The following is a 26238-nucleotide window of genomic DNA, read 5'->3' as shown; positions in this document are numbered from 1 at the left end:
CATGCTTATTCCATTACATTTTATAGCATACATGTCCCTAAAACTTTTGGGTAAAACATTTTTGCTATTGTAACTGTGCAACCGTTAATCTAGCACCGTGTTCTCCACTAAACCAGACTCCCAAGTGTCACATTTACACACCTTTTAAATACCTCCAGGGATGGTGATTCCACCACTTCCATGGGCAGCCTGTTCCAATGCCTGAGCATTCTTTCAGAGAAGAAATTTTTCCTAATTTTTCTAAACCTTCTCTGGCACAACCTGAGGCCATTTCCTCTCATGCTGTCACTTGTTACCTGAGAGAAGAGACTGACCTCCACCTGGCTACAACCTCCTTTCAGGCTCTTCTAGAGACTGATGAGGTCTCCCCTGAGCCTCCTTTTCTCCAGGCTAAACAACCCCAGCTCCCTCAGTCTCTCCTCATAAGACCTGTTCTCCAGACACTTCACAAGCTCCGTTGCCCTTCTCTGGATACAATTCAGTGCCTCAATGTTCTTCCTGGAGTGAGGGGCAACAGGATTCAAGATGCAGCCATGAGTTCTGAGTACAGAGAGACAATCACTGCCCTGGTCCTGCTGGCCGTGCTATTTTTGATACAAGCCAGGATGCAATTTGCCTTCTTGGCCACCTGGGAACACTGCCAGCTCATGTTTGGCTGTTGACCAGCACCCCCAGGTCCTTTTCCTCTGGGCAGCTTTCCAGCCACTCCTCCACAAGCCTGTAGTGCTGCATGGGGTTGTTGTGACCCAAATGCAGGACTTAGTACTTTGGCTTATTGAACCTCATCCAAGTGGCCTCAGCCCATCAATTCAGCTTGTCCAGATCCCTCTGCAAAGCCTTCTTGCCCTCAAACAGATCAACATTACTGCCCAACTTGGTGTTGTCTTCCACACATTCCAGGAATCTCCTAGACTGCTTCCTCTCTGCTGTGCTGTATTTCAAGTATACATCTGGTAAGCTGAAGTCCCCCATGAGAGCAAGGGCTAGCAATTGTGAGACTTCTCCCAGCTGCTTATAGAATATTTCCTCTGCTTCTTCATCCTGGTTGGGGGGTTTCCATCGGGATATCTGCCCTGTTGTCCCCCCTCCTGATTCTTACCAACAGACACTCAACGCGCAATAGTGACTGTCATCAAACTCTATAAGTATCTTCTAAAGCAAAGTCAACTTTTCTACAATCTTTCCCACAGATCAACATTTGGAACTACAAACCTCAAACAATACAAAATTTGGTTTAGAAGAGATGCTAGAAGGGGACAGAAAAAAGAGCAGGGAAATTTTCTGTTTTATTCAGTATTCCCTGGATTCCATTGTGATGCATAAATATCCTTAGAAAAAAGTTATTTCAGATACGCAGTCAGCCAACCTATAGGTCATCTTATCTACCACTCTTAATTTGAACTATAAATAATACTTTAAATGACTACCTAACCACAGGAAGCAATAACTGGTATTCGTAATAGGTTTAGAACATTCCTCTGTGACAGTTTTGTGGTTTCCATCAACATAAGAATATGTTTTCTAACTCATTTAATCCCAGAATGAAAAGTAAAACTAAAGATACAGGAGCAGTTTTCACTGAAATACACAGTGAGTTGGATGAATATTTCTTTGACAGATACCTCACATAATATGCACTGCTAAACTAAGCATATAATTTTTCTTAACTTTAGCAATAATTTTGATCGTCTAAATAAGTACTGGTATTTTCAGTAGCTTAATTTTTTTCTTGTATTAGCATTAAAAAACTAATATTTTTAATAGACAAAGAGTTTCAGATTTTTTTCTAAGAAATCTAATGAAAAAAAAGTTCAGCATTAATTATCAGTGTTACAGTAGAAACATGGGGTCTCCAGGTTCAGGTTTGATGTTATTTTTATAATGCAGTAGGTACTAGCATCCACTAGAAAAAAAGAGGCTTTTTAATATGCTATTTTATGAAATGTAAGGACATAACTTGTAAGAGAATAGTTTTAAAATATTTATTATAGTTCTCAGAAGCATCTTGACAAAAAGAACAAAGTTTTCTGATTTTGCATTTCAGATATCTGTATATTTCAGAAATCTGTAACATCTATGCTCCATTCATAATTACTAAGACTGAATGAATCTTTCCACATTCTCTTCAAAGGTATAAAATAAGGTAACATATTTATTACAACTAAGATAGACACAAGAACCTAAAACCCTCACCAAATTTTAATTCACAGGGGTCCAAAAGATTTAAGAGTTTATCAATATATTTCCCAGTGAGAGAAGGTATGTCATACATACATTTTACAATGAATAAGTATCTCCTCTATGTTCTCAGGGAGAAATCAGTTGGGGAGAGAGAACATTACTTTTCAAGGGATGTTAACAAGACACTGCTAACTCTCATCTTTAGACCTCAATTAATATCACCAAATGTAAATGCCACATACAATACAGAATTAAGAATTTACTGGAAATATTCTTTGAGCAGGAATACTGGTGTATTCCTTGAAACTGGTGGTTTAGGGACTTGCTGAACTGCAAATTACATGAACCTTACTGTCAAGTATAATAATAATGGCCAGTCTTCGCGAATGAAGATTTTGGGAAAGGTCTTTTACCTTTCAAGCCTGCACAATGGATTTTTTTTAGGTGAGACACAGCATGCGCTGAACTGAGCCCACCCTTTAATCCTAAGGTTCATCTGCCGGGGCCAAGCGAGCTTGGACAATGGTAGTGAGGTCCTCAGGACGTAGGTTTGTTTAGAGTGACCTTCTCATAGATGGATGGCCTCACAGGGCTAACGAGCTCCATCTGCCTGGGGGACCGGGAATCGAACCTGGGTCGCAGCGGTGAGAGTCCCGCATGCTAACCACTAGGCCACCAGGGGTCCCTGTCAAGTAGTACAAGTTGCATAAAACAGAACCAATTATCAATTTTTTCTTAATGAACTGAAAGTAACAGGACTTTCCTCTTCCTTCATCATTACTCTTTCTGTTCCCCTATTCAATGCAGTAATTTCACATGACTCTTCAAAGCAAAGTATATCTTCCCAGAAGCTCAAAAATGCTTCATCTATTCCCATCTTGGATTGTCTTGTGAAAATGTCAGTTCCAAGACTGAAAAGACTATCAGTGCAAATTATTCACTTACCTGTTTTTCAGCTTGACCATATTCCGATCCTTGGGGTGACAAGAAGTGACAAATATGACCATTGTTTTTTGCTTTTTCTCGAAGACCCATAGCAGTTCGTACTGTAGCATTTCTAGCATGAACGAACACCATCACCTTTAGATAGAGAGAAAGAGGGCCAATGAGAAATAAAAAAAGTCTTAAATAATAAGAACACTTTAATTACAAAATATTCCCTATGCTAATAACAAAACCTAGTTAATACATGATGTACTGATGAAAACTAATGTCGCTTAAGGGAAATTAAAGGATCATCCTGCCTATGTATTTAATATTTTCAAAGAGCTTTTGAGAAGGCTGTATTTTTTTAAAATTCTTTAGTCTTAAAATAAAGGGAACAATTGTTGGCAATAAATAGTTCATCTTCACAAAGTAGTGAGATTAACATTGAAGTAAAGAGTTCTGTTATTTTTCACATTCTAAATGATCTGGAAAGCAAACAGTGAGGTGATAAACATCCTGATGGTAGGACAGCTGAAACATAAACTGATTATAAAGAGCTTCAGAAGGATATTGCAGTCCCAATCCACTGGACAATCAAAGAGAAGAATGAAATGAAGCACCAACAAATGAAAAACACATATGGGAATATAATTTTTAATGTAACAGATATGATTATGGGTATTAAACCATACTATCACTCAGTAAGATACCTTAGAAACATTGGACATTTCCCTGAATGTATTAACTAAGAGTTGAGTGGTAATCGCATATGGTATCTGAACCAAGACACAGCAATGAGATGTTAATTCTTATTCCTTTACATATGTATATGAAGCAATATAAACTGATATTAAAGTTCACTGTGAGGCACATTTAAGATGAATCATGGAATCAGTATTCACCCTGATTGGTAGAGATAGGGAAAATGGTTAAATACCATTCAATTCCAGTGTAATAACGCTTCTGAATGTCTGTTAATTGCGTACTGTTGGGAAAGGTACAGCATGGAAAACACTCTACACTGTCCCCCTATGCACTTTGTATTGTCCAAGGTTTGCATAAATTGACCACACATAATTGGTCAGTCAGCTCTTCAGTTTGATCAAGTACGACAATTTCTGTGGTCTTAAAACTCACAAATGGAAAAGTTTAAGTACCTGGCTCTTGAGTAAACAGCAAACATCATTTTGCAAATTGATGTAATTTTCATTAAAAATGTAACCATGGAGTTACAGTTCTGTTTAAAGATAGTTTCAGTTGAATTTTAAGATATGTCAAATTCCTGAGAATTGTGGGTTTAATTTAGGCACCATCACGCTTGTAGAAACTTGCAGTATATAACTGAATTATTTTAAATGAAACACTATTAAGAGAGTAGCAGCATTTAGGATATAATTAAACTAGTTATAACCTTTGTTCTTAATTTGTAAATTCCTAACTTAACTATAAATTTGTAATATACATATAATTTTATATAAAAGAAGACACAACTGTTGGGAATTCATATAATCTATAAATTCATAATTAAACCCAAGCAAATTATTTCAGGTACCAGTAAAGAAAAGAGATAAAAAGAGAAACAATGTGGACATAATTATTTGTTGCAAGGAGCAATTACTCCTTACCTGTTTTAACTTATTTGATAACTTTCCAGCATTGATGTAATAACACTGTGGCTCATACAATTATTAGCTTTCATATTGGTAGAAATGTTCTCAGATACAAGTCACAGTTAGCAACATAGCAATTTTCTCTTACTTAAAAACAACATAATGGCAAAATATTTTTTAAAAAGAGAACCAAAACATAACAAAAGTACAGTGTGTGCCCCTTCTCCATTAATTATTTAAGGATTACTTCTCTATTTACATTTTTTGTAGTTTTTTTCTGTAGAAAGTCTGAATAAAAATACATAACTACTCCAAACAACAATTTTTTATTATTAACAGTCCACCACATCTTCTTCAGTGAATTCACACTTATTATAAACTCTGTGTCAAGAGGTTTCACGGAAAAAAATCTTCACTTTTAAAATCAATTTGATTTTATAGTCTACTAATTTGTTTCCTTTTTAAATGCAGTTATATTAACATTTGATTCTTCGCCAAATAGATTAAAATCTTCAGAAAATAGCTAAATTCTGAAAGTTGAGAAACCAAGGAAATACAGTATCAGGTATTAAGGTGAAATAGGAATGATCCTGCTTATCTAGGTAATTTTGAAGCTCCTGAGTAAGGAAGTGTAAAAATATTTGGCATGTTGATTACTTGGGGAAAAAAAAAAAAGAGTCACATATGCAGCAAGGGGTTTTATGATTTAACCACAAGATAGGTTTGGTGATTTGTTTTACAGTGTATTTTAGTCTTTTAGATTCAATTTAATTTGAAATACTTACCTGTAATTTCAATCTAAAATGGCAACTATGAGAACGGTGTTTACACAGCATTAATATTAGCTAAGTTCAAACATTTTAGACTAAAATATTTCTGCATGCTTTGACATAAAATTACCAAATATCTTACCGGTCTCCTGACTTTTTTAAAATCTCAATCAAAGACCAAATAAAGTGTGTCTGATTGAATTTTTTTGAGTGGGTGGGAGTTATATGGCTGGAAGGACAAAGCTAAAAGATCAGCCGCAAGCAGGAATTCTTTCAAAGCTCGAAAGGAACTAATAAAACCAGATAAATAAAACAGCAAGAAAATCTGCACACAACTACGTATGTATGTCCAATAGACTTATTTTTAACTAAGGTATAATTATTTATGGCTTGCTTAAATAAGATACACAGAAAGGATCATATTAGAAGGTAAGTTCAAACCTAACAATTTACATGAAAAAAAAAGTAAATAAAGCTGACAGGGAAATGAGAATAAGTTACACAAAGCAGAGCACAGACTACTAGTCACAGAAAAGCTGATAGAAGAAAATAGGCCCTTGATTGAAAAATCTTTCTTTCAATTATTATATGAATGAACAGTAACTGCAACACTTGTAGAGAAAATCCATTCCTGAAACTCTAAGTGAGAGGAAAATCCCTCTTAGTTCCAGTCATAATCAGGCAGAGCCATTAGGAACTGCTACTCTGAATTCAGCTGTCGCTATGATGTCCTGGTCCTGCTAAGATGATGACAAGCAACAACAAAAAGGTAAGGATATATTATTTTGAAGACTTAGAAGAAAATTTGTTGTTATTTTTCAGGTTTTTTCTCTGCTCTTAATTCTACCTTGAGAGGAAACATGATCCAGTATCTTTCTTGGAATGATACTGAGCTAAAAGTAGTACGCTAGTGGATGAAGCAGTAGCATTCATATTTTATTTTTACTAGTCATAGAGAAGTATCAGAAACTCAACTTCATAAGAACTTCTATAGGGAAATAAAATCTAACAGCTGACACTTTGCTATAGAATATTATACAAACATATAAATGTACACATATTCTATAACTGAATCTTGGCCACTGAGCGGCTAAAATGACTCCATAGCATTACTTTAGCAATACTTTCCTTTCAATTAACATACTTTAAAACACATCACTCAATAACGAGTTTATCTCAGTAGAAAAGAATCTGAACCCTTTTTCAAAGTCTGTCCCTTTATTTTATTTGAAATTATGACAAACTTGAGGGTTAATCTAAAAAATGACAAAAAGTAGTATGTAGCACTACGGAAGATTTAATAATGTAATTGTACAGTTGGACATACCTGCAGTCATCTACTAGAGATGCTAGGTAAGATACCTATGAATTCAAGGAATGCAGATATTAAAAGCGCAGATATTAAAAGCACAGATATGAGGGGTCCTAGAAAAGACCAAAATGTCCTAAGAAATAAGAGCATAAATAAATTAAATTTGGATTTCCTAGAAAATTTGAATTCTTGGCAAAAATGAAATAATAAAGTCCTGGGTACTGGACAGCCAAGTGAAGAAGAGAAGGGGAAAAAGCACAACCAATCAAACAAAAGAGAACTGCTGTGCAATGGGCACAGTTAAAAGCCCAGGAATATTACCACCGTTAACAGCAGAATCACTGATACTATATTTAAAAGCCATGAAAACACTAATCAAAATGTTTGAGAGAAACATTTTCACATTTTCTTCTTGCTGCTGAGAATGTAAAGAGTTCTCAAAAGATAGTTGGAGCTTTTTACCTAAAAACGACAAAAATATTCCTTTCTGATCACTGCCTGACACAATATATGTTTAGAAACAATTCTGGAAGCTTTAGAAACTTTGACAGGAACAGGCACTTAGTATATATGCTTCAAGAACTGGAAGACAGATGGATTGGGGCCACATGACATTTTGTGCTCCAAGTTCCCTTTCTCTTCTCTTTTAATTATTGTAGTCAATAAGTTTCAATAAATTTATCAAGTATAATCAATAAAGCACTTATGTTCCTGCTTTCAGTTAGCAGAGGCTTTGTACAGAATTGATAAAACTTCAGTTATGATTTCTCTAAACTTCTGCCTACATGTATGACAGTATCTGACACCACAGCAATCATTCAGTTAGAAGGATGTTAAGATGTTATTGTGCAAACAATAACACAAGCATTGTGTAACTGTCCTCTACCTAGAATCCCTTCTTACAGATACCTGATTTTCAGATGTGTACCACATTTCTTTATGAAATTTACTTCCCTCTGTTTTCAAAGTAATAATGCACACTTGAATTAACTGACTTTTATGCATTTCATGATCACATATCAACACCTGAATAAATTTAAAATGATTGTACAAATTGTTGACAATTAAAAGAACTTCTCAGTGAGAGGTAGACAGACATCAAGTGTGATTAAAAAAAACAGACTGCTTTATTAGTTGCCCAGTCTGAAGGCTAATGTTTACTTGTAATCTCTGTACACCACCAAACGTTTGTATAGAACCAGCCCTAGCTAAAAATTGACATACAACACCTTGCTGAATGTTTCCCCCCCAATGACTTTGGTAAGCATTTACCAAATATGTTGTAAAATAACATTATAGTCTTAGGAGGGTTAATTTAGCCTGTCCTAACTGTGTCAGAGAATATTATATTTCAGTGACAAAATCTCTGTGCATTACATTATGCAAATAAGTTAGGAAAAGTAATTTAGAAGAGAGAGAAGCGGTTCCACAGTTACAAGCTGTGTAATTAGATCTGTAATCTGCAGTTCAAAGCTAGCTCTGGTATATATAGCCCTAGTGCTGAAAGCGTCTGCTGTTGCTCTCCTGAAACTAAAGCTTTTAAATAATAGAAAATATACAAGAAAGGAGAAGGCAAATGTTTCTAGCTATGTTACCTCCTCAAAATTTTCTCAAAATATAAACCAAATCAAACTTTTTAACTTTGTTTAAAATTCATAATGGGAACTGCCTGCATTCCCCAAGAGTTGCATATTCCAGGTTTCAATCTTTATGAAACATGTTAGTGCATCATCAAAGCAGTAAAAAGTGTGCTATTATTAAAAATATCTACAAGAACTAGTACTTTTATCAGAGATATGTAACTACATGCTAGCAGGACTTCTATTTTCACTTAGAAGAGAAAGAAAAAACACACCACATATACACATCGTAAAAACATCAAAAATAATTACTGAAAATTTATAATCAGGTACTTGAAATACATTTCTTCTGCCTTGGACAGTAAAGATGTTTGCACCAAGTTGTGCTACTGGAAAATATGTCTTTCAAACTGATATTCTCTATGATAACTTCAAAATGGTGCATAATTATTTTCTGCGAGTCACACTCACTCTTTCAGGTATCTTTCCATCTTGTTATTAAAGTGCTGATCACTTGAATGCTTGAGTTCAGCATCTCTGTTTAACTTAACACCTCTACTCAAAGACAGAAAGCCTAGGGTTTGCCACCCACTTTGCATCACACCTTTCAAAGAAATTAAGATGAAAGAATAAATTTCTTTAGTTCAATGTTGATATTAATTTTATAGTAAAGAAACAAGTGTCTATATTTTAGCCTCAAGACGCTGTTTGGCTTCACACTGCAAAATCCTTATAATATGTTCTTTTATGTGCTATCCAGTTCTTGATCTTGGGTATTACTTCTACTGAAAATGAACAGTTAGGGATATGGATCACCAGATTAATCTTTTCAAATGTTTTCTCTCTTAAGGTCAGCATGCCTCCAAATATTTTACAAAATTCAATCACTAATAAGGTTTCAACACTTTTCCCCAAGGAGTGTTAATGGCACCTACTTATGTTAAAAATATCATCCTTTGCACATCATTAAATGGAACCATCTCCTAGACTAAGTACTACTCACTAACATCTAGCCTTATTCAAAAGAATAATAAAACTGTTTATCTTTTGTGTTGCAATTTCTCCCTAACAGCCAAGGTACAGTTCCAAATTGCAGTGCCCAACATTTACAGAAGGAAAAATAAACTCTATGCAGAAACAACACACACACTTCAATAATAGCTCTTCATCAAAAATACTGAAAAATCAGTATGTCATGATTACCAGACCTAAATGATAGCATGGCAGTGCATAAATGTGACTTCCCCTTCCTCTCACTAAATCACAGTAACTCATGAAAAACTATCCAGAACTAGTAACTAAAAGAACAGCAATAAAGTATATGAAATAAGACATATAAGTTAGCCTATACTAAAGCTTAATAACTATAATGTAGAAATCTTACTTCTACTTCAGCAGATTTTTGTATTTTGCATATTTAAGTTTTTTCGCATATTAAGCAACACCATGGGAATGAAAAAGTGAACAGGTTGCGTCACTTACTAAGGTAACATAAAAATTTGAATTTATTTGTTAATTATTTTAATTAATGTTAGTACATCTTGTATTTAAAAGAAATATTGAAATAATTCACATGTATACTAAGATCTTCTTTAACACTACAGAAGACTGGATCACTAAGCTGCCTACAAACTAGTCATAATGACACATTTTATATATCCTTCCTTTCCTATAAAAAATTCTTCATGAGTTAAAAGCAGGCTGCATTTACTCATCACATACAATTAAATAATGTGCATTAGAATACAGGAATTTTCATTCAGGTTTGAGGAGTCAAAAATGCCAAAAAAATTTTCAGCAACAGTCACCATTAAAACATCTCTACATTCAAAAGAAACATTCAGGAAACCGTGCCGAAGAACAACGCAACACAATACCATACAATATTTTAACAGAAAATATAAACCGATAAGAAAGAAATATGTGATATTGCTGCAGCCAATCAGAACAGTAAAGTGATATATTTTGCACTCTTGATAGATTACCACTAATTGCTCTCTAAATTTTGATTTAAATATTCACTCAAATAAATTACGTCTGATCATCCCTATTTAAACAAAACGTAAGATTTTTTAAAAATCTCTATGTAATCTAATTTACAAAATCTATTTAACATCACTATTTATCTAATTACATTTCTATTTAGATATACCAGGTTTTAAGGGGTAACAAGTCCATTTTGCAAATATTTTTTTGATCATAATGTGCACTTGCTCATTTATTTATTTGCAATAATACCACATTTTAAAGACATGCTCTATAATTTTAATTTTTGTATTTTTTTAATGTGGAAATGTATATTTACTTAAGATGTGACTACCCTAGGAAACGTTATATTGCACAGTCCCATCTAATTTTTTGATTGCTCACGAATCACAGAATCACAGAATCTTCTGAGCTGGAAGGGACCCACAAGGATCATCTAAGTCCTACTTCTGGCCCTGCACAGGACACCCCAAGAATCACACCATGTGCCTGAGAGCATTGTCCAAAGGCTTCTTGAGCTCTGTCAGGCTTGGTGCTGTGACCATTTCCCGGAGGTACCTGTTCCAGTGCCCAACCACTCTCTGGGGTGGTTGTCCCCTCACACAACTTCAGCCCATTCATGAAACTCTGTGTAAAGAGTTATGGTAAGGACATTGGAACTACTTTATTTTTTTCCTATTGGCCCTTCGTACATTTTGCTTTGTGTGTTCTAAATCTATCCATAAAAAAGGCTCTATCACACACATTTTGAAATGCCATCATCTTTCTTTGTATTACTCCTGGGTTTCCTCTCCCTGATTTAACCTCCTGTATGCTTCCTTTTAATGTTTGAGTTTTGTCAGGAGCGTCTTTCTCATTCAGACTGACTCTGGGTCATTTTGCTTGATTTCCTGCACATCAGGATGGACCGTTCTTGAGCTTGATAGATCTGATCCCTGAAAATCCCCCAGTTCTCCTGCACCACCTGTCATAGGATTATTCCCAGGAGATTTCTGAAAAGGCCAAAGTGCTGTTCTGCAGCCAGGACAATGCAGCTTTTTGCCTTGTTTCCTCCATCAGAACCTTGAACTCCACCATGCACGGTCACTGCAACCAAAACATCTGCCAGCATTCCCCAACCTGTCCTTTCCTTTTTTTGTAAGTACAAGCCCCAGCACAGCATCAACTTTCATCAGCTTCAATCATCTGTGCTGGGAAGTTGTCATCAATGTGCTCTGGAAACTCCCTGGACTGCTTTTGCCCTGCTGTGTTGTCTCTCAAGCAGATATTGGGATGGCAAAGTCTCCCAGAAAGACCATGGACTACAAACATGAGGCTTCTTCTAGTTGTCTGAAAAAGGTCTCATTTACTTTATTCCTGGTCAGAGTGTCTGTAGCAAAATCCCCCAATAATGTTGCTCATGTCTGTCTGCTGGCTAGTCCTCCTCCTAAACTCTCAGGTGGCTCATTAGCCATCTCTAGACAGAGGTCCAGGTATCCCTGCTGTACTCTCACATAAAGCAAGTTTCTCACCACCCTAACTTTGACCTTACTCAAGATTCCGTTTCCACCCATTGCAGCACTCAGTCATGTGAGGCATCATATCACATCTCTGACCTCAATGCGATCTTAGCTCAGCAACTGGATGCAGACCCCTGATTTCTCCCTTTAGTTCCATATGCTGCATGTAGTAGTGCACAGGCATTTCAGAGAGGCACCCAGTTATGCTCATGTAAAACGCAACATTGTGTCCTCTGCCACTACTAAAATTGAAAGATATAGGGGGTTGGTGTAATTTCCTTTCAAAGCTGTTGATAAAAGAGTTATGGACCCATAAGTTTGCATTGAGCCTCTAGCATTAAAACAGGAGATTCTGATAGCATCAAACCTTTACACTGAAGAGAAGTCAGTGTGTATGCAGCAGCACTAATGGGAGGATGCTTCTGAGTAAAAAGTACTTGCCCATACAAAATGTCATGACTCTGCCTTTATATCTTTGTACAACAGTTACATACATTTTCCACTAATGCGGAAATGGTTTGTCTGATTTAATGCACATCAGCAAGTTTTAAAATATTAAATACTTTTAAAAATGCAAGCCCTTGTGTTTACAATATTCTTTTGTTATATTTTTAATTATATTAGATGACATAAAATAAATACTCAGTTTTGGAATCAATGCTTAAATATGGATTCTGGACACTAAAGAAAACCTGTTTCAGAACAGTATAATGGGATCTATGCTATCTTCCATTTGTAGCATTAGCCAAATATATTACAAATTGCAAAGGCAAAATGAATAGAGTGAAAACTAAAGCAGAGGGCAAATTAGAATAAGACAAAACAAACAATGCTTTACTGACTCCTATAGGTAGTAGAAATTATTCTGAATTTTAATTGACAGGATAGAATAGAAATAGCAATAACTATTCTTGTAGAGAAAATTAAGCAGGAATAGCTAGTCTATTACTATGCAAATATATGTCATTAGGCAGTTAATAATTGCATTTTTGCAGATGCCAATAGACCTGAACGACAATTATTCTTCAAAATTACAAGCGGCTTTTCACTGCATTTTTTTTTTCAAAAAACAAGATCATGCAATAATTTGTTTCAAGTATTTCCCTTTGTCCTGTTTTGACATTAACTATTTTGACTTTGTACAATAAAATATGTTTCTACGTTATAATAAATTACATTTTTAACAAATATCACTTCAGAATAGTTGTTTTGTCTACTGTATCTCTTCTTATATTTTCAAATCTATTTATACTTACATGCATACCATTCACAATATGCACAAATAACCCAGGAGTCAGTAGTGATAAGCAGATTCTATTCGGCTTTCCTAAAGGAAAGGAACATGGAGGATACTGGAGAAAACCTTTATATCTATTCCCATTCCTTTTACTTAAGTAAAAGAAGATTAAGAAAATTGACACGTCAATCTCTATATCTTCTGGTTTTGTATGATCCAGTAACATAAACTTACTAAACAATTAAAGAACAGAATTGTTATGTGTTCTAGTTTATTTCTTATCCGTACTAATTTAAAAACAGACTTTTATCCAGATTTTTGCTCCTAATCAACAAGTTCTCTAGATCATCAGAAAAGCAAAGAATTGTTTTCAAGTATAAGCAATGTTTTCAATATGAAACTTAATAAAGTTATGAAGATTTTAAATAATGCAATAGTTTGCTAATGGTAGTAAACTGTGCTAGAACAAAGAGTATCTCTCTCCTAAACCCACACTTTATATACCTAGTCCTTCTCAAAATATCCTACCCTAAATAAGTATGTCATAAATACCTCCTGACTAAAATGCATGCAAGTATACAAATGTAATATATTTTGGAACCATCTTTTCAGTAGCCACAAAGAAAACTATCGACACCACACCATCGTGTATGTGAGAAACTTCATACTCTGGAAAGCGATTAGAGGTATAAAGTCAAAGGAATTTCCTAATGCATCTTAGTGAAAATTTATTGCTCATCCTCATGGATTCCTCAAAATACCTTATTTTCAACAGCAACCTGTATATTTCAAATTAAAACCCACTAATGACATTACTAATTGGATTCTTTAATTATATCTGCTAAAACGTCTGTGACAGGCCTAAGGTCTTGGTGGACAGTAGCTGTCTTGTTACATTTTGAATAATTTACATATGCTTTGACAATAATCAGGTAGTTTATTAGTTGATTCTATTATATTAAACTAAGCACACAGTACATTTTCTTTCAAGGTTACAGGGCAAGAATTTTCAAAAGCTTTGAACCACTAACAATACTCAACATGTCTTCTGGAGTATCATTTAATCTTGTCACTGAATTCTTAGTGGAAAACAATATGGAGCTGACAGAAATCCACAGACTTCCACAATCTTCTTGATTGTTAATAGTAGCTTTTAACATAGAGCTAGTAAAAGTTATTGCATATGGCTGCAAGACTGGTCAAGTTGCCTTTACCATACTTGTAAGCCGTATATCTATAATTTAACACTTAGGTCACCCACAAAAGGCCAACTGGCTCAAGATGTAACCATCTACTACTTTGTTTAAATATAATTTTAGGCTATGAGAACTTATTCATCTGGAATTAAGTTTGATTTTTCTTGTTTTAATGATTCAATGCAAATTCATAATATCAGAAGAATAATAATAGAATTATTCTTAAAATATAGTAGCACTTGCTACCTTAAACATTTGTATTACCAATACCGACAACAGTGTGAAGCTGTGCAAGACTACAGACATAAAATGAACACCTCATGGACTCGTAATTAATGGCAAGATATTAAATTGGTGCTTCTGGTCTACATAAATTCATTGTGAACACCTGAGTACACACATGCAGACAAACTACTATATAAATAAAAGCATATATGCAAAAATTAGCATAAAGCATAGAAACATTGCACACAATTAGAAAGCAACTTAATTGAAGACTTATGGTTTTTCATATACACAACTTGTTATGGCATACATTTCCAGCAATTTCCTCAGCTGTTCATAAAGGCAGCTGACAAGGTAAATGTTTAAAGCCAAATAGATTCGACTAGAAAATATAGAGGAAAATAGTACATACATATCATTTGACAATAATGTGAAACATCTGCTATAAAACACCTTTTGAAGTGTATCTTCTACATAACACATCAAAATAGGATTTTTAATTAAAGTAAGATACAAAATTTCATTTATACAGGCATAAGATTATATTAACTGTTATATCCCTAAAATTGCAAAAGGCAGTTATTGTGGAAATGAAGTGCATAAATAAATGATAAAGATGCAGAACATCTTTAATGCACCATCACTGAATTAGTTTGTGATTTTGTTAAAGAAAGCATACATCTAAATGGCCATAATTGCGCAAAAACTGCAAAAGAAAACTATCCTAAAACTCAATTCTTCACTTATTCAGTTGACAGAGAAATAACATTTAAAATCATCAGTCATAATTCAGCTATCTTGCCAGACCACTTTACCTTCTATATTTGTGTATTTTTATTCATACATGTGGGCATATATAAATATAGAAGGAATATATACACATATATATGCAAATAAGCCACACCAGATGATGAAGGAGAAGCAATCTGTACAGATAGAGAGGTACAAAACCTCAGGCTGAAATAAGCTTTTTAACCTCTAAAATGAATGTCTGGGAATAAAAAAAAAAATCTAGATGAAGAATACATTTTAACAAATTCCTGTAACTTCTCAGAGCTATTTGTCCAAAGTATGCTATAAACACTATTTTACCCAGGAAAAAAATACTAGGGCAAGTTTAATTCTCAAGGTACTAAGTTCCAGAGAGACCTCTGAAGAAAATACTGTTTTATTAAATCTTATCTCATGACATGGCTATAAAAGCATTGTCAACAGTTCCAGTAACTAAGCTTATTAAACTTTTATCTTCACACGGCTTCTGCAACCAAATAACAGTTGGAAAACTGATAATAAAGAAATTTAATCCATCATTTTTACAGATGAAATTAATACCTGTCAAATTCACTTCTGACAATCTAATATAATAGATTTAAATTAGCTATTCTGTTCCTTTTTTAAAGATGGTGTAAGAAAACCAAGATGACAGTTCTTAGTATTGCAAGACTCAAGTCAAGTATTGCAAGTAGAGAACAATTACAGACAAAGTCAATGTTTTATGTGTAATATATATTGCAGAACCAGTTCTGACTGTATAAGTTCAAGTGTAATTTGTTTCTGACCCATGACATCAAAAATTCTGATTTGAAAGAGTAAAGTATTAAAACTCTGTTCAAGATGATACTTAGAAATTATTCCAAAATTTAAAAAAAAATATATCACACCTCAATATTATTTCTAGTGAACTAAATGCAGACCAGTGGTATAGAACAACATTCTAATTAAGAACATAAATTCTAATTAATAAAGCAATCTTGATCTCCAGAAAACTGCATAGTAGCCACCCAGTGCATAGACTAATTAAAAATTTAACAAGTATACATGGCTGTATTCTGTACATTCATGAAATTTGAAAAAGATAAAAGGTAAAGCTTGTCACAGGTATATCAGATGCAGTTGAGACAACACTGCAAAAGCAAAAGCAGAAGAGAACACAAAACAACCGAACGTAAGAAACTAGCTCAAATGAGAAGAGCAAAAGCTCAGAAACTAAGGTACTTGAAATAGCACTTTCTTCAAAACTTAAGAAAATCGAACAGAGATAAGCACAAAATGGGCAGTCCAAAATCACCACTCATAGTGCATGAATGAGAAGAGATGGTTTGTATAAGGCCGTTCATTGTTTCAAGTATTTTTTGTGTACATTTTCATTCCCAGCAGTGAGATTCCTAGCATGTTAATTCAAAAAAGATTGTTGTATCTCCACTGGTTTACAGTTACTAAAACCTGCTCCACTCAAGTTAAGTGGAGTTGTTGCTTATTTTGTAGGATTACTATTACTGCATTCCCTTTTTGATGTTGTGGTGAGGCTTTCAATGCTATTTAGCATTTCAAAAATCCAGGTTCTTAGCAACAGACAACTTGGCATCTTTGGCCACCTGAAAAGCTCTTCCTTGCCTAAAGAAACCACTTCTTGTAAAGCCATGATGCATCTATGTGCTGACACCTTGAGTCTCAATGCATGCACAAACAGCAAGGTCAATGAGAACCACAGAAAAACATCAGAACTTCCATGGAACAGTCAGTTTTTGCTATGAACTGAAAATACCAAGCTCAGTGAGAAAATGAACTTGCAAGGAGTTTCAGTGAATACCAGAGCTAATAGAAGAAAAGTTAAAACAGATAATGTCATGTCAGACTTACAGAGAAAACTCTCAAAACCAGGGGGAAAGCAGGCTTTCATTGTCTTGAAAGGAGGTTTTAGAAGACAGGAGAATGCTAAAGGCACTCCAAGTTGAAAACCATAATAAACAGACAAAATGGCAAAGGACCAAAGTGCATTGGGTAAGGAATCAGGACTGAAACTTAGATATCTGTGACTGAAGATGAGTAACAGAGTACTGAAGGTCAGAAAAAAAAACCTTACAGAAAAGTAAGGTGCAGACAACAAATACAGGAGACCTGCTGAAACAACACCAAGGGCAAAGAAAACACACAAGTTCTTTTGAAGGCGTAAATGATATCAAAGAGAATCAGTTATGAGAAAAAAAGAACAAGAAAATGCTGTAAAAAAACCCAAAAGAGGTGAGCAGTCTGGGGAATGTGGCCAAAAATAGCTGTATGGGTGCAGTTTGAGGAAGTACCTCATCCAAAAGCTTCCAAGGATTTCAGCAACAACTTTTCTAATTTATAATACAAGAAATTTACTTTTTTTGATTGAATCTTCAGACAAAATAAAAGAAGGAAAAAAGAAAGGATAGCAAACAGTATGGTTCTGACAAACTCAGAACAGCAAAAGTATTTAAGAGGTGATGGGGGCAATGGAAGAAACATAAGACCATCCTAGTAACCAAGCTAATGAGATAAACCAGCAAAAGTCAGTAAGAGCAGCAGATATAATGGAAGTGAATCTATGTGTCAGAGTAAAAAAAGAGTTAACTCCTCAGGATACTAACTTAAGCAACTAAACCTTGACAAAGAGAGCAACAGCTCCACATTTTTTAGATGAAGGAATTTAACATAAAGTGAAAACTGACACGATATGTTTCAGAGGAATAACCTTAAAAATACTGTTATTTCTCAAAACTCCTAAAAATACAGTTGTTTCTCAAATCATAATATGACAAAGGTGTTTTCGCCCTCATAAATTGTGAAGATAAAGACAGTACGATATTCATTGTCCTAAACTGGCTAATAATGCAATGTTTCAATTTATTCTAAAAATGATGTTGATAAGTGCAGTCTTCAGTCACTGCAGACAGTTCACTGTCTTTGCTGATCTTGTGAGGTTCTCTGCAGATGTCTCAGAAAGGTGCTACCTGCACACCAGAACTTGTTGCCATTAAATGCCCTTCTCATAGGGCTGTAAAATGCAAAGTTTTTTTCAGCTCTGTGGCTGAATTAGAGCCGTTAATGCATGTGGCCCACTACTGGTGACTGTCTGGCAAAAGACAGCTGTAATAACAGGGAATGATAATTTCAGTCACTTAGCCTTCACCTAGCCTTCAAGTGAACAGTATCCTGGAACAGAACTGCTGGCAAAAATAAGCTACCTGCAACTGAGCCTGGAGTCGCATTCTTTGACAAATGGTGTACAATTTTTCCTTCTTCATTAAAAGAATCTTTGATAGAGGTAGAAATAAAACTCCAAAAATCAATCCAAGAAGACCTAGTATCTTTTCAGATAATATCAGAACATAGCAGATTCAAAGTACAACATGAAACTAAATATTCATCAGCTAATATCAAGCATGGAAGGATGGTTCCAGGAAAGTAGACTTAGCAGCACTAGAGGTTCTCACTGAAAGCTACCTAAGAGGTAGGATCTGCCAGAGAAACCTTCTAATGGAGTTCTATATTGTTAGCAATTCTACAAAACGAGCACACTGACTTAAAAAACACCTGAAGACCTTTGGGACATTTTCTGATCTTAATTCTTCAGTCACAGTAAGAAGTTTCCAGAACAAAAATGCTAGAAAACTCAGTAGGGCAAGTCATTTATCAAGTTTCTTCAACTTAAACAAGAGGAGAATTGTGTTATAAGACAAATGCTTTTGTTTCAGTTGCATTTGGTAATTCAAAATGAAGATTACAAATGAGATATCTCATTAGTTTGAGCAGATGGATCAAAATTAAAGACTGAATCACCAACTCTTAATTTCCCAGTTGCGATGAAGAACTTGAAGTCCTGCAGAAGACAAATGTTGAAAAATCAACATAAAAAGCTTCTCTCCATCTGTCAAAACACATGCCTGTAGAATGCAACTACCTCCTACCAGCCTTAGTCTTAAAAAATGAAAACACACGTACATCTAATAAAAACACATGAACACATAACTGCAGTCAAGCCTCACACGGTAACCCATAATATGACACTGACACATCAGCATGACTTCCATAAGAGTAAATTATTTGGTTCTGGAATGGTAGAATTCTTTGAGAATGAGTTAAAAGAACAGTAGATAAACAAACAATGTTGAATTCAATTCATTAAGACATTCCAAGGACTCTGGTCAAGAATCTTTAAGAGACAATGTCGTGAAAGTTTGATGGCCACAGAAAGGTGTACATTAATTCAAGCAACTTTAGAAGGGGAAAAGGGTTTTTTACTGATTCTGGTATTTCTTTCTTGCATTTCAGTACAAAACAGAACAGAGAGGTTTCTGGCTGTCACATATCACTGCCTGAATAGATATAAATTCTCAACCATCTCCTAAATGTCATACAGATATACAACAGCTGTGGAAATTTTTCTTTAATATTGGGGGGAGGGAGGAAAGATATGAATACATCTTTCTAAGAAGTATATTTAGGGAAAACCACAGCTTTGTTAAAAAGAAAACAAACTTTGCACACATAGAATGTAAATAAACACAAGTTTTATGGATCACACGAGCTAAAAAAGTTAACAGAGCATGACAATAGCCTGTGGTGAACGTGGACACAAGGTAATAGGTTTCTAGAAACTTAGAAAATCAGAAGAAGGTGTGATAACTTTAGAAGATCAAAGGGCATTATCAAAATTGTTAAAAGACACAAAAGAAAGGCTTCCTAGTGTAATATTAATCATATTAACTCATAATACTCATTTTACACTATGGGCAGGCATCTCAATGTAGATATATCTAGATGATCTGGTTTTTTTCCCCACATTTTTAAACATCTGCAGTTGGTTTAATGATTAGACAGATTTGTCACAGCATACTCATTAAAAGGAAAAATCTCTAATTTTTAATGTGGTACAATACTATATACTATAATGTATTAGCATAACTAGCTGATGTACTTGATTCTGCATTGTGAAAGCCTGTATACCAGTATTTGCATACCATTATTTCAGGTTATGAATTTTTGTTTCATAAATGTCAAGACCAATATTCTGAAGAAAAGTCTAGTGTAACCGGTTGCTATTTAGATGTGTACTTAGAGAGTATGTGCAACACAGCAGAATGAACATTTTCAAACAAAAAAAACTTACAATAATTTGAATCAAATTAATCTAAGTGTTCTGAAATCAACATTTATGTAGCAAGGGAAACCATACTTCTGCTTTGTCCATACAATTTTCAGAAACTGAAATCAGCAACAATGTCTGCTGCTGAAACTATAACATTTAGTAGACTACCATTCTTCACTCGACCTCTTAAAGCTGTAGCTCATGCCTTAAAACAAAACACTAATGCATTCATCTGCCAGTACAAGAACTAAAACTAGGATTAAACAACTAATTGTACTTATCATATAATATTATATATATTTGCAGTCCGTTTTTTCCTCAGTTTGAAGAAAAGAGAAGGGAAGAAAGGTGCGATAAACATGCTGGAACAGCATATGACTTCCTGCTGGGAATCCAAGATAAATTACTTAGACGCTACTGATTTAAAGAATCTGCTACCTGCACTACAGCAAGTGAAAATACACAAAATAATAACAAGAAATGAAAGATAAGAAACTAAATGCACTTCAGTGTTATGAATTTGGTAACGCACGGGCATAACTGACAATGAGGAGAAAGCAAAGTTCCCTTGATACTGCTAACAAATTTCAATAACAGGAAAATAACAGCATTTCCATATGTCATCTTCATGCAAGTTTTCTGAATGTAACAACAGTAACTGACAACAACAAGAGAGGTGGAAGAATGGTGTAAAGTAGGGTGGGAAGGGGGGGGCAGAAGGACTAGGAAGCTGGCTGAAGTATTTCCCCTTCCCCCCCAGGTCATAAACCAACTGTTCATCTTTCAAAAAACACAATGAATTTTTTGTGAAAAGGGCAAAAAGTGCAATTCTTAGTGTGACTATAAGGGACAGAGTTTCTGTCTTTTATATATAGGTTATTTAGTGAAAAGCCTCTTCAAGCATCATAGTGCACTAGCATTTTATATTGCTCTGAATAGGTGCCATACCTGCTTTATGTGCAAAGTTCTAACAAAAACAAGACATTATGTGGGAGCGATTCAGGAGCACAATAACAGAATGATAAACTATTCAGGCAAATAGTTAGGCCCACAATCTTAGCAGAGGGGAACATCTGTGAAATGTGAAAATCAGATGTGAAAATTCACTGCAGAAACCTCCACTGTAAAGCAAAATGAAGGATAACTTCCCTTAAAAAGAAAACAAAACACAAACCCCAGGACATATCAAATGACGGATGCTGAGCCCTTATGCACTATGACTTGAACATTGCGTAATTCTCATCCCTCATCTCTAACAGGAGAGATTGAGATTTGAAAGACATGTGAAAGGCTAAGAATAATAATTAAGTTATGTATTTTTAATTTTTTTAATCTTTAAATGTATCTCAGTGTAAGGTCTTGTAATTTTAAAAAAAGTGACATAAATATACATTAATTACTTCGAGGATATGTAAAGTACCAGGAATTTTGACCTCTGTTAGAAGCTAACACTATTTAGTCAGTTTAGATTTTCTTGCATGCTATTTCTATGAAGTGTTCTCAAGGTTAGAGATTATCTCTGAAGTAACAAATCTTCAAAAAAAAAAATTCTTAATGCATCACTATGATCATCAAAACTAACTTCTTTATATATGTTCTGAATGGAAACAAAACCAAAAAATAAATACCTGGTGTCCTGCCATTATTTGCTTCAGCACATTCTCATAACACACTTCATCCATATGATTCAGCTGCTGCACCTGAAAAACAAACATCATAGTCCATATTAAAATAAGTTCTATCTTTACGTATTTTCTACTACATATCAAGCAATTTACAGTGATCCATAAAAGATAAATTTGATTATGCAATTAAATATAAAATATATTGATTCCCATTCCTAACTATAGCATTTTGTTATTTTTAAATTCAGAAACAGAATATGAAAATAAGTAGATGTGAGTAAGGGTAGTTAATAGAAAATTTATTATGTCACTTTGCTGGTGTTTTTTAATGACCAAAGAGGGGTAATCCCGTTCCTTAATTTATCTGTTTTGTATTAAGGAATCTTACTTCTACAGGATATTGAGGAAATATCAATTTAATATATCTTATCTAGTATTAAGGTCTACTATTTGGTACATAGAATTAGTTACTACATTGCATATGTATATATTTATCTACAGGAAATTACTGGTAGTTCAGTTTTTTTGCCATAGAGAACAGAAATTTCTTCATAGCTGGGTCACGCACAGAGAACAGTGAGAGTACCAGGTATAGAATTTACAGTTAAGGGTAAATAAAATGTTTAAGGAATATTCTGGCTGAAATAAAAAGTATTCTTCAACCTAAAGATTTTTTTTTCTATTTCTTTAATGCATTACAATATAAACAGCATGTATCTACTTGAAAGCACCTCAATATCAATAAATAACTCCAAAATTCGAGCAATCACTCCATTCTTTATTTGTGCACTTGTGTCTTATAACCAAATTGTTTTGGCACAAAGAAATGTTTTACAAGAACAACACATGCAAAAATTTGAAAAAGGAAATTTAGTACTTTGAGTTATGTAGACTAGCTGAAAGTTGAAAATCACAGCTTTAAAAAAGCTTTAGATGAAAGCAGAGAATGTTCCTATTTGAAATTGTACTAGTAGCAAAAAGATGAAAAAATACAGACGTGTGCAGCCAGTCTAATTATTCTGAAAATGAGAGGTTAGCATTTTTTTTTCAAATAGTAGCAAATGAAAATCATTAAGGACAAACATATATAAGCAGTGCATAAATACACATGGACATGCATACACACATACACATATATACAAACATAACTTTATATTTTCTTTGCATTTATACCTAAAGAGAAAAAAATAAAAATGCTTAAAGAAAAAGAACTGACATTAAAGAAAAATATCTGACATTAACAGACCTCAACTGAAGAAGCCAAACGTTAGTCTTGGTCCCATATGCTCTAAGAATTTCAACATACAGAGTTTCAAGAGCTTTCCCAGCTAACTTCTATGCATAATGAATACACCAGATTGTCCTTGCCTTTGAAAGCTTTCCTAGAGTTTGCACGTGATTCTGTAAATAGCTAATCAGCTTCAAATTTTTGGGGAGTTTTTGTGGCAAAGCATCTCCATAAAGTAACTAACAACCTTCCATCTCCTTGCAACTCATTAGTATGGATATAGACACAGCACTGACTGCACTTGCTGATGTCCTACAATAACTTCTTTTGATCCTGTGGTTTCTTACATCGCCTTCCTCCTCTCATATAGACCAGAAGCACGTTGATATTGGCAACAATTTGGCAACTTTAGTATTAGGTGTTATCTTGAATAGAATTCGTTTTCAAAGAGGCTTAATACTTTTACTTTTTGCTTGCTATAAAGTGTATTATTTTGATTGCAAAATATATTATGCTCTATGAAATTTGTTATGACAATCTTCTGAAAAGCAAAAGAACTCCTAGCTGTTACCAAGACAGTCTGCCAGGTATACACATTTCAGAATAGCTACTACCTTCTAATATTTTCTCATCTCCTTATGTTTCTTTAGAAAACTACTGGTTTTTTAAGAATTTCAAATTTTCCAGGATTATTTATATATTTCTTTGATTTTTAAATAACAAATGCACTCTAAATGGAGTATGAAGAAATAGACTATCTTCTTTTTTCTTACTATACAGTGGAATTAAACTAAATATTAAAATCAAATAGCAGTGAAAGATCAATGAAAAGCAACAGCAAATAACAGTGAAGGTACTTAAAACAATCAATGAAGGTTACAATATGCAAATCATGGTAAGCACCATATGGTAAACTATTCTTGTGTGTATAGATTTAAAACATCTCCCTACAGTTGTAAAATAAGTTCCTTTCCTGCACTGCAGATGGAATGACTACTTAAATAGTAAGAAAAGCAATGGCCATTTTTATAAAAAACCAAAAAATATGCTATGATTGATTAAGCTATGAAATTAACATTTGATTGAAAATGTTTTGATTTCTATTAATTTAAATCATAGGTGAACAAGATTTTCTAAAAGTTAAGCTATATAAGCTTTAATTATCAGCTAGTTCGTATAAACTCCTGAATTTAAAGAACTATAATTTACATGTCAAGTGGCACTGCACTTGTGATTTTTAATAGGAATATTATACCTGACCAAATTTATTAATGTTTCCCAAAATCAGCAAGAGTACAAAGAGTAAAGAAGCCTATTTAGAGACTACTTTAAATACGGTTTCTATCAAATATGTACATACGATAATTAATAGCTTAGCATGCTAAGGTTTTCATCAGTAACTTATATCCAACTAGTATTAATGCATGTCATGTTATTATATACATACAGATTTTAAAAAATAGTATTTTTCTTATAACATTCCTCATGCATCCTTATAGTCAAAGAGGAAGCACTGTTTCTAGCGAAATGGAAAACTGAAATGAGAGAGGAAGCTGCTACAGCAACTTTGCAGTCGAAGATGCTCCAACAAGCAAAATTTGGTAGCGAAGAAGAGGCAATGCAAAGCTAGATACCATTGTATCCAACTGCAACAAGGCCTACTTACAAGTATTGTAAACTGAGGTAATAAGATTCTTAGAGCAACTTTCAATTATGTGTATCTTTACACAAAAGAAAATATGCTTCATGAAACACCCGCAGCATAATAAACCAGTATGTCCTACACATACATACATGAAGCATGATCAAAACAAACAGCAACCCTTTCTTTGGCATTCACGATTCTTTACCTTATTGGTTGTCTTAATTCCTATAAAGGTTTGCCCCAGAGGTACAGGTCTGAAACGGCCATCAAAGTAGAATAGTCCAATACAGGGATTGACGTGTAGAAATGTAGCAACATCAAGATAATTGGGTAATGTAGCTGAAAGGCCCAAAATCCTAATCATACTTTGCGTAGATTCAACCTATTAAAAAAACAAAAAACCTGTAAATTATCCAAGTGTTGTAAGCCAAGCAACCAAGCAGAGTTTTAAAACATCCCTCATAAAATAACCAGTTAATACTTTCTACAAAAGGTGAGCAATAGATATGAGTTAGTGATTATCTGTGTTGAAGAAACCAGAGCATTCCTCAATTCCATCAAATCTTGCTTATTCAACTATTTTATTGTACTTTTGCCCTCCAAAAGGTTAGCAGTTAATTGACATGAAAGAACAACAGCAGAAATTGGCTTTGTTAAGAAGGGATATTCTAATTTATAGGCAAAACTGGGACACATAATTTGGTATCTTTTCTTCCTTAGTCCAAATCACACCACAATTCTGAAAAGAAACAAGTATGTTATTCATGTCACTCCTCTTTTTTTTTGATTTTTGCTTCTGCAACTCTTTTAGACAATCTATTCCAGTTCTCTGTAACAGGTGTTTCTTCCTTTTTTTTTTCAAATTACTCAAGTGCTTGGTTCACATGCCTTCCCATTTGATAAGGGAGAGAAATGGTGCTTTACAACTAAACCCTCTGTTCCATATAAAAGCCTGCATATTATATGTATTTCCAGGTAATTTTCAAAAAGAATGAAAGCAGACAAAAGACCTGAATGAGGAAAGTATGCAAGAATTTTCCCATTTCCTTCTGCAATACTAAAAGTTGTGTAAGCTGGCTCACAACTTTCTTACTAGCATAATTATTTAGAACCAAAGTTCATAATAATTTTCTTCTGAAGGCTTTTTAGACACTGTAACTGAAGCCTTATATGAGGTTCTCAACTTGTCTCAAATGTGTGAATGTTTCAAGATGAGTAGGGCTGGTAAATTCTACCTGGCGAAGTCCTATTCAAAACAACATGAGGTTATACTTAGAATAGAGATTTTTGAATCACTCAGATGTTTCGAGTTAAAATGAAAGAA

The 26238-nt window shown here is 34.2% G+C and overlaps 1 protein-coding gene across 2 annotated transcripts in view; it reads right to left on the bottom strand.

The window, feature by feature from the left end:
• Positions 1 to 26238, bottom strand: part of ASCC3 (activating signal cointegrator 1 complex subunit 3) — a 267886-nt gene that overhangs the window by 127095 nt on the left and 114553 nt on the right. For both annotated transcript variants that reach the window (XM_027694522.1, XM_027694514.1), the window contains exons 12-14: positions 25120 to 25296; positions 22045 to 22116; positions 3127 to 3261 (exon numbers count right to left, since the gene is read on the bottom strand). In XM_027694522.1, the coding sequence (XP_027550323.1) occupies positions 3127 to 3261; positions 22045 to 22116; positions 25120 to 25296 (384 nt within the window). The remainder of the gene's footprint in view (positions 1 to 3126; positions 3262 to 22044; positions 22117 to 25119; positions 25297 to 26238) is intronic.

The sequence above is a fragment of the Neopelma chrysocephalum genome, unplaced genomic scaffold (genome assembly GCF_003984885.1).
Source record: "Neopelma chrysocephalum unplaced genomic scaffold, ASM398488v2 Primary Assembly neopelma1_23b, whole genome shotgun sequence".
Lineage (NCBI taxonomy): Eukaryota > Metazoa > Chordata > Aves > Passeriformes > Pipridae > Neopelma > Neopelma chrysocephalum.
This window is presented reverse-complemented; position numbering and strand designations above follow the sequence as displayed.